The sequence below is a fragment of the Ochotona curzoniae genome, unplaced genomic scaffold (genome assembly GCF_017591425.1).
Source record: "Ochotona curzoniae isolate NIBS_2020 unplaced genomic scaffold, NIBS_Ocur_1.0 contig_2210, whole genome shotgun sequence".
In the NCBI taxonomy this organism is placed as follows: Eukaryota; Metazoa; Chordata; class Mammalia; order Lagomorpha; family Ochotonidae; genus Ochotona; species Ochotona curzoniae.
In genome coordinates this window covers 2,942,484-2,960,311 of record NW_024465369.1, presented here as the reverse complement: position 1 = coordinate 2,960,311, position 17,828 = coordinate 2,942,484, and the positions used below count along the sequence as shown (strand labels likewise).

At 40.2% G+C, this 17,828-nt stretch overlaps 1 protein-coding gene across 3 annotated transcripts in view; it reads left to right on the top strand.

The window, feature by feature from the left end:
• ZRANB3 (zinc finger RANBP2-type containing 3) overlaps positions 1–17,828 on the top strand; it is a 219,011-nt gene that overhangs the window by 174,223 nt on the left and 26,960 nt on the right. For 2 of the 3 annotated variants that reach the window (XM_040971500.1, XM_040971502.1), the window contains 2 exons: positions 12,483–12,897; positions 15,727–15,915. In XM_040971500.1, the coding sequence (XP_040827434.1) occupies positions 12,483–12,897; positions 15,727–15,915 (604 nt within the window). Of the gene's footprint in view, positions 1–12,482; positions 12,898–15,726; positions 15,928–17,828 lie in introns of all 3 variants that reach the window. The other variant, XM_040971501.1, reaches the window with a different exon arrangement.

Here is a 17,828-nt window from a genome sequence, read left to right as displayed (position 1 = left end):
ATCACCTAGAGCATTGAGAAAGTTTCCCATAGGAAACATCTGTAGGGAAGTTCAAAATTTCCCTCTGAATGTTTTATGATTTGATTCTGTGAAATAAAACTGATGATAGATGGGCAGGAAAAAAAAAACACACAAATGTATTCATGTGCGGAAACACAAGAGCCATAAACAAAGTCCAGAACTCAACGAAAAGGTCAGGTAGTTGAAGCATCCATTGCTTCTTACACACAGAAGAGGGAAGTGGGAGGGTAGGCCACCCTTGAGGGATAGTACATTATTTTTAGGGCAGATGAATGGGTTTGGAACAGTGACCAGATCAGACCTCCTCTGTGACCCTCGGCCTGGCACCTTCCTTCTTAGGCTATGACTTTGATCTCTTAAAACAGCATTTCAGTTCTCTTTTGGGAGAGGCAGTCTGATAGGTAAGGGAGCTTTGCATGAAAGACTTGTGCTGCGTGGGGAAGAGGAGCCAGAGAACACGAGGGGCTGTCAGAAGCACCTGGAATCTGAGGCAGTTTTGACCGCACATCAAATTGACAGCCTTCACAGTGTTGTTTTCCAAAGCCTCAGCACAGCTCAAGGGATTCCCTCTGAGGTCAGAGGTATGTGTGAGTGAGTTTAGGACATGCAGGAAGTCAATCAAATGGGAGGAAGCCTGAATCTTTGTCACTAACCAGTTGGATGGGAGCCTACCTCCGCATGCCAGGAAAAGAAATTGTGTTTTGTCCTGGAAACATGTGGTGTTTTTGAGTGTTTTAAGCAGATGAATGATGTGGTCAGATTTCTTCTTCTTTTCTTCTTCTGCCCTTTTTTGTGGAGGCAGTGCTATTGGGGAACAGATTGTTTCTGCTACCCTCTGATTCCATTTCAGCTTCTGATGGCATCTGCTGCCTCTCCACTCCCTCTCTCGGCTTTCTCCCTGGTGCTGGCCTCAGTGTGTGGATGGGTGTGCTCCATACAGTCATGCCTCACGTGTCCTTGCTGCCTGTGTGCTGAGCTGGTGGGACAGAGTCTGCTTTGGCAGGGCCTGCTGCCTCCTCTGCTGTTAGATGGGGGATTTTGACCTTGGATTGTAACTGGACATTTTTTTTTAATAACCTTTTACCAAAATTTTACTTAGATGCCATCTGTCATTTTCAGGTCTAATAATAAACCCAGTTCCTTTTTATTCATGAGGCTATTAGTATGTATAAGACTCCTTTGTCAGGGATTCTGGTGAGAGGAGAGAGTGGGATTGAAGCATTAAACTCTAGTTTGAACTTCTAACATCGATAGTGATGATAGGGCAGAAAAGAAAAAAGCTGCAGACCTTTCACAGGTGGAATGAACAAAATGAGACCTGGATTTTTATGTTGACTAATGGCAGCATATACTGAAAGATGAGAAAGGACCAGAGCAGGTATTTAGCAGGAACACTACAGCCAATGGCATATTCATCTATAACTGGAGAATATACAGCAGATGATTGAGATGGGAAGCTATGAAGCTGTGCTGGAACTCAGACTTAAGGACAAAGGGAAACGGTTTACCTGACCCATCCTCAGTGCAAGATGCCTTTGAACTTCAGTCGGCGTCCCAGAGACAAGTGGAAGGTCAGTCTTAGAACTTTAAGGAGGAAGGCAAAGTGGCACACTCTGGGTGATTCGCTTAGAGCACTGAGTTACAGTCACATGGTTTATATGTTGTGCTACAAAACTTAATTCTCCTCATTGGACAATATAAGCCTTAATTTAAAAAAATTAATTTTATTTATTTGAAAGGTAAAATCAAAGAGGAGGAAAAACGAGAAAGAAAGGAGTTGACACGGAGATTTTCCACATAGCTACAGCAGTCTGAGACTGGAGCAAGCCGAAATAAGAAGCCTGGAACTCCTTTTTGGGTTTCCCACATGGGCCATCTTTTGATGCTTTTTCTGGAGATTAACAGGGAGCTGAGTCAGAGGTGGAGCAACCAGGACGTGAACCTGTGTTCAGAGAATGCCTTCGTTGCATACAGCAGCTTTACCCACTGCATCACAACACCGTCCTGATCCTAAATAGCTTTAAGGACATCTTGAATCAAAGTAATGCAACTTAAAACAAATTTTCAGAGCTACATTTGGCACATATTAAATACAACCAACAATGGAGACAAAAATAGAATATTCTTCACAATAGTCCAGATAGGAATAAAGAAAAAAAGAAGCCATGTTTATTATGTTGCCAAGTGGGTGATGAATACACAGATTTGGCTAAAGTGTTTTAAAAGTTCATTAAATGTTAGCATTAAGTTTCTTTAATGCAATACTTACAGCAGTGAACAACTTGAAATATCCTAAATGTGTAACAATAGGGGATTAGATAGCTTATCAAATGCTACATAGCTGTCTGAAATGATGTAAGTATCTAATTATGTGAATTGTTCATGATATGTAGTTAAATTTTGAATGGCTAGTTTTAAAACAGTAATGCAAGCCATATAAAAAATTATTACAACTATGTAATCCCCCACATACATGCAGTATACTTACATGGGTGAGCACAAATAATTTACTTTTCCCAAAGACATTGCATGTACTTCTTTTGATGTTATTATTAAAAACAAGTAATAATGTTTTTTGGGTTTTTTTTTTTTAACCACTTTGGTGGTTTTGCTGAGTGGTGTTTTGTTTGTTCCATTTGTTTTCTCTATGCTTACAGAGAAAAACTGGCTGTATCCAAGAATGAATCACTGTCAAAATGTAATGAAAATTTTGGCAAATCTGAACAGTTAATCATTTGGGTTTTTTTGCAATAATTTAAGTCCTTTCTTTTTTAAGTTAGCTGATTAAAATTCTACTTCTGTTTCTCTGTATCCCTTTGAAGCCATATTGTTACTGGATTGTTTACAAATGTCAGTGAGTGCTGTTTAGTTCAAGAGACCAGCATGATATCCCAGTCATCCATTTGTTTAAAAAAAAAAAAAAAGAAAAGGGAAAAAAGGTGGTTTACCGATTCTGTTAGGAGCAGGTACTGCATAACATGAGAAAGTAATGGCTCCCACCAGAGCTGCCCTTTGATCAAAGTCTATTAAACCTGGCATGGATGCTCTTGTTGGTGGCTTATGCTTTGCTGGACTAGCGCCAGGCTTTGAAGTGTTTTTTGGTCTTCTTATGAATTTTACTAGATTTCCTTTTCCTCTTTCAGTTCTAATAACTGATTTTTCTAAATCCTATCATTTGTCTCTAAAGGGGTTTGTGTCTAAAGACTACTAGATTACTGTAGCGCGAAATAGCAAATAGATTAGGCCCCTGAACCTTTCAGATAAAAACACACAAGTTGCCATCATAAGCAGTTTGCAATTTTTATTCCCAGCATTTCTCACCAAAAGCAATGCTTTTCCTTTGGTTTTAGAAAAACAAAAGACAGGAACACAATAACTGGGTGTCAGCTTTATAATTGAAGAAAGGAATGTGTTCTGCCTTCCATGTGCTGGGACGTAGGCACATTGACTTGCAAGTCTTGTGGGAAATATTACTGCAGGCTTAAAGCTCTTGTCCTTGTTTAAAAATACTTAGACCGAAGTTCTTTATTTGCCGCGCATTGAAAGGACCGTTTAATGTGGTTACTTCTTTATACACACAGTCAAGGTGAGTTAGGGTGGATGTCAGTAGTTTGTTACAGTAACGTCTTTTGTAAATGCAAGATTGCTGTTATGTAAGATAAAAAACTTTCAAAGTTAATGCTGTTAAGTAACAAAATTTTATCATACCCGAAAACATTTTTAACTGTGTTCTTGCCCTTTTTTCCCACTGATGTTGACAAAAAATTATTAAGGTCATTAATTTTTTTAAGGTCATTAATTTTTAAACTAACAACCTGTCAGAATGGCCTGGGTGTTGAGTAATTAGCTGATGACTCAAGTCCTTGGACCCCTGTACCCTCATGGGAGACCTGGAACAAACTCCTGGCTCCTGGCTTTGAGCTGGGCCAACCCCAGCCACTGCAGTCACCTGTGGAGTAAACCGATGGATGGAGGATTTTTCTGTCTCTCCCTCTCTCTGTAACTCTGAGTTTCAAATAAACAAATCTTTTTTTAAAATTATGTCAATTTAGGGAGTGCCTTTTTCTGAGATGCTTTAATCACTGAATCTACTGACAGCTATAGGAATCACACCAACTCTACAAAAAGCTAACACTTAGGGGTAGACATTGGGCCTCGCAGTCGAGACACCAAGTTAAAATGCCTGTGTCTCAAATCAGAGGACTTGGACTGCACTTGGCTCCCACTCTCGACTCCCTCATCCTGCTAAAGCAGACCCTGGGAAGCAGCAGTGATGACTTGTAGCTTCCAACCATTTGGGGTACAAACCAGCAGATACAAGCTCTCTGTCTCTCTTCCTATCAAGCTAAAAAATGAAAAGTGCACATTCAGTGACAAGTTAACTTAATAAGGGACAGCAGAGGAGTCATTAGAAACATCTTATTAATATAGGAATTTTGCATTCATGCTTAGCATCTGTGTCTGCATATCAGTAACTTGTTAAAATTCACTTTCTTTTATGAACCAACCAAACACCTGCTGGAATCTTCACAATGAGTTAATGACAGTACGTCTGTGCCTCAAAACATCAAGATTGGTCTCTTCTAATTTTTTTTAAGTTGCCCTATGTGCTGTTTGAGTCCTGTCAGTACAGTCATTTCCTACCCATTAGAATGCATGCGCTTCATTACGCTAAGCTGAGTTACAGTTTCCCTCTTTCTGATGCCAGAAATGCTCCTATGTCCACAGTCCAGTTACTGTAACAGAAGGGATGAACTCAATTACATTACATTCCATGACTGCACTTCCATCAACTCAGTGATGATACCGTTCAGTTTTTAAGAATTCCTGCTTCAGAGAAGACATAGGGATTTTTATGAAGTCTTCAAGAGGATTTATATATTTTACTCTTTAATGAGATAGACATTTGACACAGCAATTAAGCCTCCCCCTGAGATAACCACATCCCATATCCAAGTGCCTAGGTTTGCATCCAATTCCAGCTTCCTGCTATTGTATAACCTTGAAGGTAGCAGGCGGTGGCTGCATGGATTGGGTCCCTGCCACACATGTAGGAAACTTGGATTGAGCTCCAGGCTCTTGGTTTCAGCCCGTCCAGCCCTCACTGTTTCAGGCATTTGGGGAGTAAATCAGCAAATGGGATCTGCTTTTTCTCTCTCGTTCTCTCTCTCTTTCTCACTGTCTTGCTCTGTATCCTTCCATGCTTTTCAAATAACAAATGGAAAATTTTCAAATTTGAACCAGGAGGTTCATTACTCATGTGTCCACATGTGGAACTCCAAATTACATGCAGGAAGTAATGAAAAAAATAGAACTGCTAAAGATCATCAGCAGATATCTTGTCCCAGTCTCTTAACCTTGCTGGATCCTGAAACCCTTTGAGACTACAAAGAGAGCAAAGAACTACAGCCTCAAAGATGCGTACACAACGAAGACAGGAGTTGTGAGGCGATGTCGGGGGCTTCCCAGGCACACAGGAGCCATATGAAGTCTTGTGAAAAAGCCAGAGGGACCCTAAACAAAGAACTCCCACCAGGAAGGCAGTGATCTTTGTTCCCAGGCAGCATCTTTGGGAGCTGTCAGAGAATTTGTTACTTGTTTATCAATCATAGACCTGCAAAACCAGCTCCTGTCCAAGTGCACAGAAAACCTGATAATATGAACCAAGTTTCCAACCTGTTACCTCAAAGAAAACCTTCATTCCTGTGAAGTCTCATAGCATCTGGTGGCTCTGTGTTCAGGACACTAGCTGGTAGCTTCATGTCCCGTGACAACATTCATCATATCATTTACAGCGACTGCTAACCTTGCCCTCACCTTGTACCCAAATTCTATTCTTAGTGCATCCTGAACTCCTCAAATGACTAAAATGATTTCCTATCCACCCACTTCCTTGTTATCTGGATTTTACGTGCCAAGGTCTCAAGTTTTTATTGCCTAACTGGCACATGGTTTCAAAAGAGCACCTGTACCAATTCCTCCCCCACACTGTGAGTAAACTCCCTTGGTAGCCAGGGTATACATCAGTTTGTAATCACGGTCTATCACTGCTGACCTTGCCGCTCAACCTGCCCCTAGCACGTAATGAGAATTTCTCAGATGTTGTTTTCCAAGATTAGTCATTGCTTCAATATTAGAAAGAAGTTCCTCCAGAAATAACATAATTAATTAGGGGATCAACTGTGAAGGTTGATATATCCCTGAGAATTCATTCAGGAAGTTTCTTCTGTTGAGAGTGTTGATTTATTTTAGCAAATCTTAGACAGTTTTATTTCTTTAGTAGAGAGGAAAGTTTCAAAATTAATTTTTTTTAAGATTTTTATTTTATTTTATTGGAAAATGAGATATACAGAGAGAAGGAGAGACAGAGACGAAGATCTTCCATCCACTAATTCACTCCCCAAGTGGCTGTAGTGGCAAGAGCTGAGCCGATACAAAGCCAGGAGCCAGGAGCTCTTCCAGGTCTCCCACTTGAGTGCCCAGAGTCCCAAGGTTTTGAGCTGTCTTTGATTGTTTTCCCAGGCCACACGCAGGAAGCTGCATCGGAAGTGGGGCAGCTGGGATTAGAACTGGTATGCATATGGGATCCTGACGCATGCAAAGTGAGAACTTTAGCCACTAGGCTACCGCATCAGACCCAATAAATAAATTTTTTTAGAAGATTTGTTTACACGAAAAAACCACAAAGAAGAGAGAGAAGGAGAGAGAGAAATCTTCTGTATCCTTGTCATTTCTCAGTAGGCTAATGGGGCTGGGCCAAACCAAAGCTGGGAGCCAGAAGCCTACTCCTGGTCTTCCATGTCAGTGGTAAGGGTCTGAGCACATGGACCACCTTCTACTGGTTTTCCAAGGCCATCAGCAAGGAACTGGATTGGAAGTAGAACAGCTGTCTGTTTTATAGCTACACTTTGCCTTATAATGAACCTAGTTTTTCTTCCTGTATTCCCTATTGCAGTAACTGCAAATAGCATTCCTACTGCACTTGTAGTTAGACATCTAGGATCACTGTGGACCCCAATGTGCTCCTCACCCCTGCCATTGAATCAGTGGGTCCTCTCTAGTCTTTTCCGGGTAGTGAACACCATGTTGCCTAAGCTCCCAGGCAGTTCTCCCGTTCTCCTTCGAATGCACAAAGCAGCAGCCAAGGGTCATTGGACAATTGAGGAGAGTCTGCCACACAAAAAGGGTGAATAAAAGTCAATTAATAATACAAACATTAATGTGGAAACTGAGTGTGTGTGTGTGTGTGTGTGTGTGTGTAAAACACAGAGCTTCCTCCATTCATTTGCTCCCCCAAATGCCCCCCTAGGTCAGGGGACCAAAGTCCTGAGCTAGAAACCCAATCTAGGTCTCCCATGTGGGTTGCAGGAGCCCAGGTACTGATTGCCTGCTGCTTCCCCAGCATGTGCTTTAGTGAGAAGCAGGAATCAGGAGCTAAAGCTGAGAATTAAACACAGGCACTTCCAGGTGAAATCCAGACATCCCAACTGATGCCTTAACTCCTGGGCCAAATGCCTGCCCCATGAAGATGGCTTTTGTAAAAACCCAGATGAGTGGCTTCAGATTTGAGATGATACTGTGACTATAAATGTAAAATTAGAATACTATGTGAAAGGAACAGGGTACAAGAAGGAACTTTGAGATGTTAAAAATAAGGCTGCCAAACTAAAATAATCCTATAGAGAGGCTGAAAGATAGAGGAAAATTCCAGGAGTGTGGAGGATAAAATGACAGAGGCAAAATATGAGAATAGAAGAGAAGACATAAATATCTAGGTCCAACACCCTGCTAACAGGAATTCCAGAAAAAGAAGATAAAATGAGAAGGAAGAAGCTATCAAAGAATAATAAATCCCCAAGAGCTAAAGATAATTAGGATTATTCAAAATTAATAAGATATCCTGGATGCTGAGCAGAATTTTTAAGGCATATAAATGTAGATTTGTGCATATAGGTCATTATAAGATTTTTCAGCACCAGAGAGAAAAGTTCCCAGAAGCTGATGAGAGAAAGAAGAAGAGCAATGCGGTTTAAGATCTCAGGAGAAGCCAACGTTGTGACACAGCAAGTTAAGCCACTTGCAACACTGACATCTCTTTGGGAGTGCTGATTCAAGTCCTTGCTGCCCCACTTTCACTCTGGCTTCTAGCTAATGTGCCTGAGAAAGCAGTGGAAGATGGGCCAAAGTAAAAACTAATGGATGGAAGCTCTCAATTTTTTTCTTTCTCTCTCCTTCTGAAATAAATTAATCATTTTTTATTTTTTTTAAATGTATTTACTTAAAGTACAGAAAGATGGAAAACGAGAGAGGGAGGGAGGGAGAAATCTTTCATCCACTGGTTCATACCCTAAGTGGCCACAACAGCCAGGGCTGAGCCAGGCTGAAGCCAGGAGGCCTGAGCTTCTTCCAGGTTCCTGCACAAGTGGCAGAGGCACAAGCACATAGGCTCTCTGTGTGCTACCTTCCCAGGCAGGTCAACAAGCAGTTGGTTTGGAAGCAGAGCATCCAAGATACAAACCAACGTTCAGATATGGGCTGCCAACATTGCAACCCAAATCCTTGGGCCATTCCACTGGCTCCAATATTTTTAAAAAGATAAGGAAAGATTTGATGAGAATTGTATGTCCCACAAAACTACTGACAAGGGTTCAAGGCAAAATTAATTCATTTCCAGATAGGCATGGCTTCAAGAAGTTTATCTCCCTTGTAAAATCAGCAGGTTAACTAGAAATAGCAGATGCTATTTATGTTGCCAGCCATTTGCTTACATTTTTAAAGCCCTTGGAGCTCCCTTTTTCACTTTTATGGTATGAAATAGAGCATTTTCTTAAGCATTTTGCTGTCTTTGTTACCTAAAAAAGAAGGAGGGCTTTGGGGAGGAGAATACAAGTTCCAAAAGCCTGCTAATCTGTGTTTTCCCTATGCTTTCCTCCTCCCATTTAGACTTTTCCCTTATGTACGGCTCACATCTTTGTCTTGTGGATAGTGGTTTCATTCTTTATATTTTTATCTATATTATGTAGCTTCCACAACTAATTAGATAACTTTTTTTTATGTCTATGAGAACATATAAATAGCAATCATTCAAAATACAAGTTCTAGGGCTGTGTTTTTGCAGGCTAAGCCTCTGCTTGTGGTACCAGCATCCCATAAGAGTGCTGGTTCCAGTCCCAGCTGCTCTGATTCTGACTCATCTCCTTGCTAATGGCCTGGGAAGGCAACAGAAGAGGGCCCAAGTGCTTGGGCCCCTGCTCTCCTATGGGAGACCCAGATGAAGCTCTGGGCTCCTGGATTTAGCCTAGTCCAGACCTAGCTGTTGCAGCCATTTGGGTGTGAACCAGCAGATGGAAGAGTCTGTGCCTCTTCTCCTCTCTCTGCATCTTGGACTTTGAAATAAATAAAATATAAATTTAAAAAAATAGAGGAGTTCTACAATAATGGGTTGGAGGAATTGGAGAGAGAGCTTTTCCCTATAATTATTTATATATGTGTTATTTGTAAGCATAGAGAACAAGCTCTCCCCCATATCTGTCTCTCTCCCTCTGCCTTTTAAATAAATAAATATATCTTTTACATTTTATTTTTTATTTCTATTTTAAGATTTGTTTTTGTCAAAGGCAAAGAAACAAAAGAGAGATGTTCCATCTATTGGTTCACTCTTCAAATGGCACAAAAGCCAGGGCTGAGCCAAGCTGAAGCCATAGACAGGAACTCGATCTGTGTCTGCCGCAAACCTGGCAGGGGTGCAAGCAGCTGAAGGCTTGTTGATTCTCATAGTACTGGGCATCAACTAGGTCTTCCTGTGATTGTTACCTGGAATACCTATGGGACATGGGCCAATTCTATAGTGACTAGGTTCCAAAGGCAAACAGTCCAAGAGAGAGAAATGGCAGAAACAAAGTTTTTACTGAGTTGAATCTCTTTTATTTAACATTTGAATTTTTTTTAAGATTTATTTTATTTTTATTAGAAAGGCAGATATACAGAGAGGAGTAGAGACAGAGAGGAAGATCTTCCGTCCGATGGTTCACTCCCCAAGTGAGCACAACGGCCAATGCTATGCCGGTCCGAAGCCAGGAGCCTCTTCTGGGTCTCCCACGTGGGTGCAGGGTCCCAAAGCTTTTGGGCCGTCCTCGACTGCTTTCCCGGGCCACAGGCAGGGAGCTGGAAGGGAAGCGGGGCTGCTGGGATAGAACCGTCACCCATATGGGATCCTGGGCGTGCAAGGCGAGAACCTTAACCACTGCACCATCGCGCTGGGCCCCTGAGTTGAATCTTGATTTACTACCTTCAATGGCAATGGCCTGGTCTGAAAAATCAGTCTCACCTTTTTTTTTTAGTAATTAAAAAAATTTATTTTAATATTTATTACAAGGATAAGGGGTTACAGATGCATGTAAGCCATTTAAGGTTGGAGAATGTCAGGGTTGAGAGGGAGGGGGAGGAAGTAAATGTTTTAGTTTTCCCTCCTATGTCCATGAAAGTGGCACAGGGGCCAGAAAGAGGTAGAAAGTGTATCATTCCTTGCTATCACACTACATCTGCACCCAGGGACAGAGGCTGTCATCTGAATGTCTACTTTGAGGCCTGAATCTGGGGAAGAATATTCCAAAGATGTTATTATGTGGTGCTGATTATTCTGAGAATTTGTCAGCTTTGTTACTGCAGAAGTTAAGAAATACTTTCTAAGCCCTGTTGGCTGTCCAGGTCTATCGTAGTGTCCTAGGGGCTTGTCGTAGACCCTGCCCTGGAATGTTGTTCAACCTGTCCTTCTTTCCATCTTTTGATGAGGAATTGGAAATCTTCAGTTGGCTTAGAGGAGCCTGTTGTCTTGTCTGGATATGCTCTCCATTTTTGCACAAGGATCAGCAACCGAAGTGGCCCAGTCCGGCATCATCTTGGCCCTGTAGTGTATGTCAGTCCCACTTTAACTAGAAATCTGTTGGGTAGACAATTACAAAGACCCACACAAGGCCAATGGCAAAGAACATGGATCCCTGCCTTCCTCAGAGGAGGTGTATCTGGGTCATATTATGAGGAGAGCATGTGAGATGGGGTAAGCATTGATGTGGTCTTCTTTGAAATACCACTATAGGTGTCCACCCTATGTTCCAACTCAGCTCCTAGGAGAGTGCTCTAACATTAACTTTTACTTTGCCTTAACTGGTAGCTAAGATAGGTGTTGTAATTTTGCTAATTAGGCAATTGAAATTTACACATTGGAAAAAAATAGATGAAAAAAATATGAAATAATGTAGCTGTTCTAAGCAAAAGTATCATTTTGAAAACAAGGTGATTGTTTGAAATGTGTCAATTAAAGAAATTGCCCTAATTAATATCTGTAATTACCATCTGTGATGGTAATTTGAAAAATGATTCTTGGTCAAGAAAACCAAGTTTAATATGAGTAACAGTGATTATAAACATCATGCTTACAGTTATTTGGAAGGTAGAGTGAAAAAGAGAGATCTTTCATCCACTAGTTAACTCCCCAAACTGGTCGAATGAGCAGAGCTGGGACATTTAGTAGTCAGAAACTTATTCCGGTTTCATTGACCCATCTTCCACTGCTTTCCCAGGAACATTGCAAGGAGATGGATTGGAAGTGGAGTAGTCAGAACTCAAACCAGCACCCATATGGGATGGTGACACAGTGGACAGTAGCTTAACTTGCCACATTATAACGCATACAGCCTTAAAAAAAAAAACAGCAAAAATTAATGTGTTTATTTGAGAGACAGATGTAAAGAGACTAAGACATAGCTGTCATCTGCTGGCCCTAAATACCTGTGCAGGCAGGGCTGGCCTGCCCCTGAAGCTTGGAGCCAGGAACTAAATTCAGGTTTCCCCTGATAGGTAGCAGGACCCCAGGTACTTGATCCCATTACCCTTTCTCGGGATCTTTATTAGCAGGAAGTTAAAGTCAGGAGTCAGAGCTGGAATCCAGCCCATGGCACTCCAAGTGTGACAAGTGAATTAACTGCGAGGTCAAAGGCCTGCTCCCTGAGTTCTTCTCTGACTTGACATATTTAAATACACCGTGTCCACCTTTCTTTAAGCTACATCTAGGACAGATAATTTACAAAGTATATTTTTATGGCTTAACTTCTCTAGTGGAAGGTACCTAACCTCTGCAAAGGTTTCAGTTCTTCATCTGAAATATGGGGAGAGTCATAGTACCTACTTTACACAGTTGACATGAAAATCCGGTGAGTTAATCTAAGTGGTTGGCATGTGGCGCTCTAAGGAAAAAAAAAGTTACATGATTGTTACAAAGTAGATGAACGTGTGAATGGTATTCCTTATCTGTGTGTCAATGGAGAGTCATAACATATAATTGAATTCTTTTCCAAAAAGATATTCAAAGAATAAGGCAACATAGTGAAAATATTTGTTAAGCGCTTTCATTCGGGAAGCACATATTAGATTGCTTCTTAATTGGGTAACTCTGTTTTCTCTAGTTTGAAAAGGAAAAGCAGCATGATATTCGATCATTCTTTTTACCAAAACCTAAAGAAAGACAACTGGTGTCCTCCAGTGATGAAGCAAAGATACTTCAGGAGAAAAATACTGTGGCGGCATCAGACCCCAGGAAAAGAACTGCAGGAGATATCACCGATTGTGAAAGTGGTTTTGAACCTGAAGCTAAAAAATTGAAACCAGTCACCACCAATGACTGTGGCAGACCCCCGGCAGAGAAACCATCAGGGTCCAACGAAACCAGAGTTCCCATGGTGGACAGTGTCCACAAGGCCCCATCCCAGTCAACTGTTCCATCCCTTCCTGAACAAGACTGGCAGTGCAGTTTCTGCACCTATATCAACAATTCAATGTTACCTTATTGTGAAATGTGTGAGAACCCCCAGGGCGGAGCCGGTGAGTACAGGGGAGGTGACCAGGAAGGTCTGCAGAAAACCTGAGCTTTTGTTAGAGACTGCCATGTTCCAGGGTTGGTTTGACTCAGCACTCACTTAAAAACTGAAATAGGAAGGTCACATAGTGAAGACTGTGAATTTATCTGTTAGAGAATGTGGAAAACTGCCGATTCTGTAAAGGATGTATATCCACAAGTGTCTGTGTGATGGCATCAATTTGGCAAAAATGGACATTTCTGATTAATGTCAGCAGGATGTGAATTCAGTGGGCAGGAATAGAAGCTCTGTTGCTATGGCAGCAAATATAGTCATAGGCCTGCTGTTTTCTTTCCTCTGCTTTTTAAGGAAGTTATAGATTTTTTAATATTTTAAATAGCAAAATGGTTCATTGTGGCTTTGTTTCATGTTTTTTATTAACTTGGCAAATTAGAAAAGTGTCTCTATAGATCTCTTAAGAGCGAATTTGATGTCTGTTCTGTAAGCTTATTCTTTTCTAAAACGTTTTAAAGAGAGAAATCATCAATATATCTTAATTATGTTTTTATACTTTGACATGCTGTTTTCAGCTGTGAAAATTCTAAAATGGTTACTGATATACCTGATTGTCATTAGAAAAAGATAATTTGTTTTTAAGATTTATTTATTTTTATTGGAGAATCGGATATACAGAGAGAAGGAGAGACAGAGAAACATCTCCTGTTCAATGATTCACTCCCTAAGTGACCACAATGGCTGGTACTGTGCTGATCTGAAGCCAGGAGCCAGGAACCTCATCCAAGTCTCCTATGCGGTGCAGGATCCCAAGGCTTTGGGCCATCCTCTGCTGCTTTTCCAGGCCACAAGCAGGGAGCTGAATGGGAAGTGGGGCTGCCCATATGGGATCCCGGTGCATTCAAGGCGCGGACTTTAGCCACTAGGCCACCATGCTGAGCCCAGATAATTGATTTTTTTCCCCCCAATTATAGAGAGCATTCTTATGGTAATAGAAGATGTCAAGTTAGCAGTTTGAAAGACTAAAAATACTCCTCTGATTTTACCAGTGGTGCTAAACCTTCACATCCAATATGCATCCTACCTTAATTTTTCAGAATATTGGCACTGACAAAGACTGAACTAAGATATAATATCCTTGTATTGCAGTTCCTGCACATCAGCCTTGCTCTTTCTTCCTGTTTCGGGTGTGATCTTAAGGAAAATGTAGTCAGGAACTAACTAACTCTCTCCTTTTTCACTTTTAAGTGCTGCTACCAAAATTTGACAAATCTGCCATCTAGGTGGTTTTATTTGTAATATGGACACCTGTTATCTATGAACCAAATTGGAACCACAAATTTATTCCATAGAACATCCCTGTCACAATTAACATGATCCTGTGTATTTTCCCAAAAGTCACAGACAATGCAGTATATCGTGACTATAAAAAACATTCCTTTATATTAAGTATATCAAGTGCTTTAGTGAGAGAAATCATAGTTTAATATGACTTTTGTATTTCTGATTTTTCCTTTTTGATACCAAGAACAGTGATAATCATTCCTAGACCTATGATTATTTAATAAGCAATCCGTCAAGCACTTTAAAAAACAACAGCCTTTTGTGATTTTGAAACAAGAGAAATATCCCAAGTAGCAGTGACATTACCATATATACAATTAGATTATTAGATTTCCATGACTACAGTTTGATTTAATAATTTCTAGCCTTAATATGGATAAACCCCTAAAGTACTAAAAATCAGAATGAATTCTAATTAATTTAAATTTTTAAATAATGCTTCTCACTAGCACTTTGAGGAAAAAGTAGAATCTGAAAAATTCAAAGAACAGTATTGGAATACTGCAGTTGATAAGGTTGTAAATAGACTCTCTAGTGCATTAGAGAAAATAGGACATAGTGTGTGTTGAATGCTAGTATTTGTCAATATGTAGCACTTACCTTGTGCTTTGTCCTTAACCTCTGCAGTTTATTCTAGACATCTTACAGCTCACATTTTTCAGAATTTTTTTCTCTTAGTTGAATTGCAGGTTTTTCCCCGTGGCCTGTGTAACACCTCTCCATGGATGTCTGGAAGGAATTTTAAACTTAACATGTTCAAAATAGAATTCACTATGGCTAATTACATCCAGTCTTCACCCTTCCAGTGTTCCCCGTATCATGCTAAATACCTAAGCAGTGTCCCTGATCTCTTCCCCAGCTCCCACACTCAATCCATCAAAATAAGTTTTGTTTCCTGTAACTTTCACTCTATTGCCTGCCTCTCTCTGGAAAGCCTCCCTCATCCTTCTGATGGAGCCTGGGGCTTCCTTAGCAGTTTCTCTTGTTGCAATCCCCATGCATAGGATGTAGGGTGATTCTGTAGATCATTATTATTCCTTTGCCTAAAGCTCCCTAAACTCTTGCATTTAGTATCTGGCCTGAGCCACATTTCCTAGACTTGTGAATAGCTCTTAGCACTAATAAAACACCTTGAAGAACTTGGCCCCAGCAACTTTTACTTGTTGCTGCTTCCTAAGTACTCCAATTTCCTTTACAATAATTTAAAAAAAAAAAAAACTTACTTGGCCTGTTCGCTCATTTGTGTACTTCATTGTCCATCTCTCCATCTCTAACCCTTAGAATGGAATCTCCAGAGGCAGTCCTTTCCTATCATGTTCCTTGCTGTCTCTCCAGTATCTGGAGTCTATTAGGCAGATAGAAGATTCCCAATAAATGCTTGTATTAAATAAACAAACATTATGAATTTTTTCTTTGTCTAAGATTTAGCTGTGACTTTTTTTAAAAAACATTGCTTCAAATGTAAATTATTCATTTGATTTCAATAATTCTACAGATAACCTCAACCATATCCAAGATAAAAACAAAAGTGAGAAGGATAATTCTCAGAAAAACCCCCCGGAAGAAGTTTGCTCTAGCTCTGATTGTGAAAATCAGATCCCTGCACAACGAGACCATAGCCAGATGGCTGCGAGCAAGAAGACACCCAGACCTGAGAGAGAAGAAGGACTCACACTCCAGACAGGTAAAAGGGAAAGTCTGTTTCCATTTTTATCAACCAAATAAGAAGGTGTATATTTTGGCACAAAAATTTTTGTACCAACATGGACTCATTTTTTAATGCTATTTTCTCTAAGCAATTTGAAACATCCTCTTAATGATCATGTCTGTTTTGCACATAACACAGTTTCTACCTTGTTCCAGGTGCCTTTTGTTCCCATTTCTGTTAGAAAGACGCAGCATCTGCCACCACACACTTAAGCAGCGGCTGGCTGGATGGCTGAGTGTGTCTCCTGGCGTTGCACAACTGTTAAACAGTTGCATGTGCTACACCAGGCCCGCTGCCCAGGCTCGACCAAACTTGGCTCATTCACGTAGCAAGGTTGTTGTTTTGATATGTTGGAGGTGCCTTTAGACAAAATAGGCAAGATTGACAGATTATTAGTAGTCTTATAAAAAAAAATCATTGTTAATAGTCATAAAAAATCATTCATCTTTTACACATAATTTTTTTCCAATGACTACTTAGTCGGCTTTTTTTTTTTAATCCTTAAGAAAAAGTTTTCAAGAAACATAAATTCAAGACTGAATCATAACTATTGGGAACCAGCCATGTAGTGTTTCAGATTTAGTTACTTTCTGGTTGATTCCATGTATTATTTATAGCTGTGATGGTTAGCAAATACCAGCTTCTGTGTCATACGTTACTGTCTTTCCTGGGCCAGCTGGCAAAGTACTGGCAATAACTTTGGGTCATTTTCCTTTTCTTCATTAGTGCCCATAGTCACCAACACTTGATATTTTCTTAGTTTAATATCTTATTTGTTTTAACATATTTTTAACTTACGTTGTAGTCAGAGGTCCTACTAAAGAAAGAGTTCACCAAATAAAAAATATTAAAGACAAATCCAGACTTGTTGGGATGAGACTGTTGCCATTTTTAAAATTAGTTACTGTTAAACAGAGATAAAATTTGTGGTCGGGTAACTTTAAAATTGAATGTTCATTTAAGAATTTCTAATCACGTGGCTGACCCTCATCTTCATACAGTCAAGTACAGAATGTGGTTGAACTACTGGGAGTCATCCTTTTCCATTCTCTCCCTTCTCTCCCCAGATACAGGAAGGAAAAAAAATTGGAAGCAAGTAGCTCATCCCCTTACCCCTTTTCTCGACCCTCTTACCCTATTAGGTGGTCCAAATAGGCATATATCTTTCTCGACTATGTAACCATCATCAAAAATAAAATATATCTATTTTTTTAAGCATTTCTAAGCTCTAGGAATCCTTAATTCTTTTGTTAGCCTTCTCCTGTAATTTCTCCAGGCCTTTCTGAAGACTGTCTTGGAAAGGGTCCTATCAATAAATTTGTACATCCTTTAAGTAGAGAGGGTTGACTTTAGGGATCTTTTGTGACTTCAGTTTCCTTGTTGCAGCTGTGAAAATTTCTTTAAGAGATCCTCATCTGGTTACAGGACAGAACACAGCACGGTGAGCTCCACATGAGACTGAGAATCAACAGCTGAGACTGTCATTTCCCCGGGCTGGCAATCCTCACCTATGCTGAGGAAATATTAGCTGTTAGTTGCAAGTTGGTCCTTTAATAAAGGACATTTGTAAGAACTTAGCTTGTGTTTACGAATACTTATTAAAAATCACTAGACTTTTAGAAATTCAATTCTGCTGGTAAATTTCACATTGCCCTAATCTACTCCAGACAACATTTCCCTCATACCTATCCCTGCTTCCTTTTTTGCTTTTTTTATTAATTTTTCAGATCATTGAGCTGAGAACTCCATGTGAGATATGCTTCATATCTTTCTGCTAATGAGGATTTCCATGAAAAACAAGCAGAAAGCAAGCAAAGGAAGCACACAGTGTTAAAAGTTTATTCTATCTACCTTTGCTTCTTAGGAACTAGATGACTTGTACTGCTTGG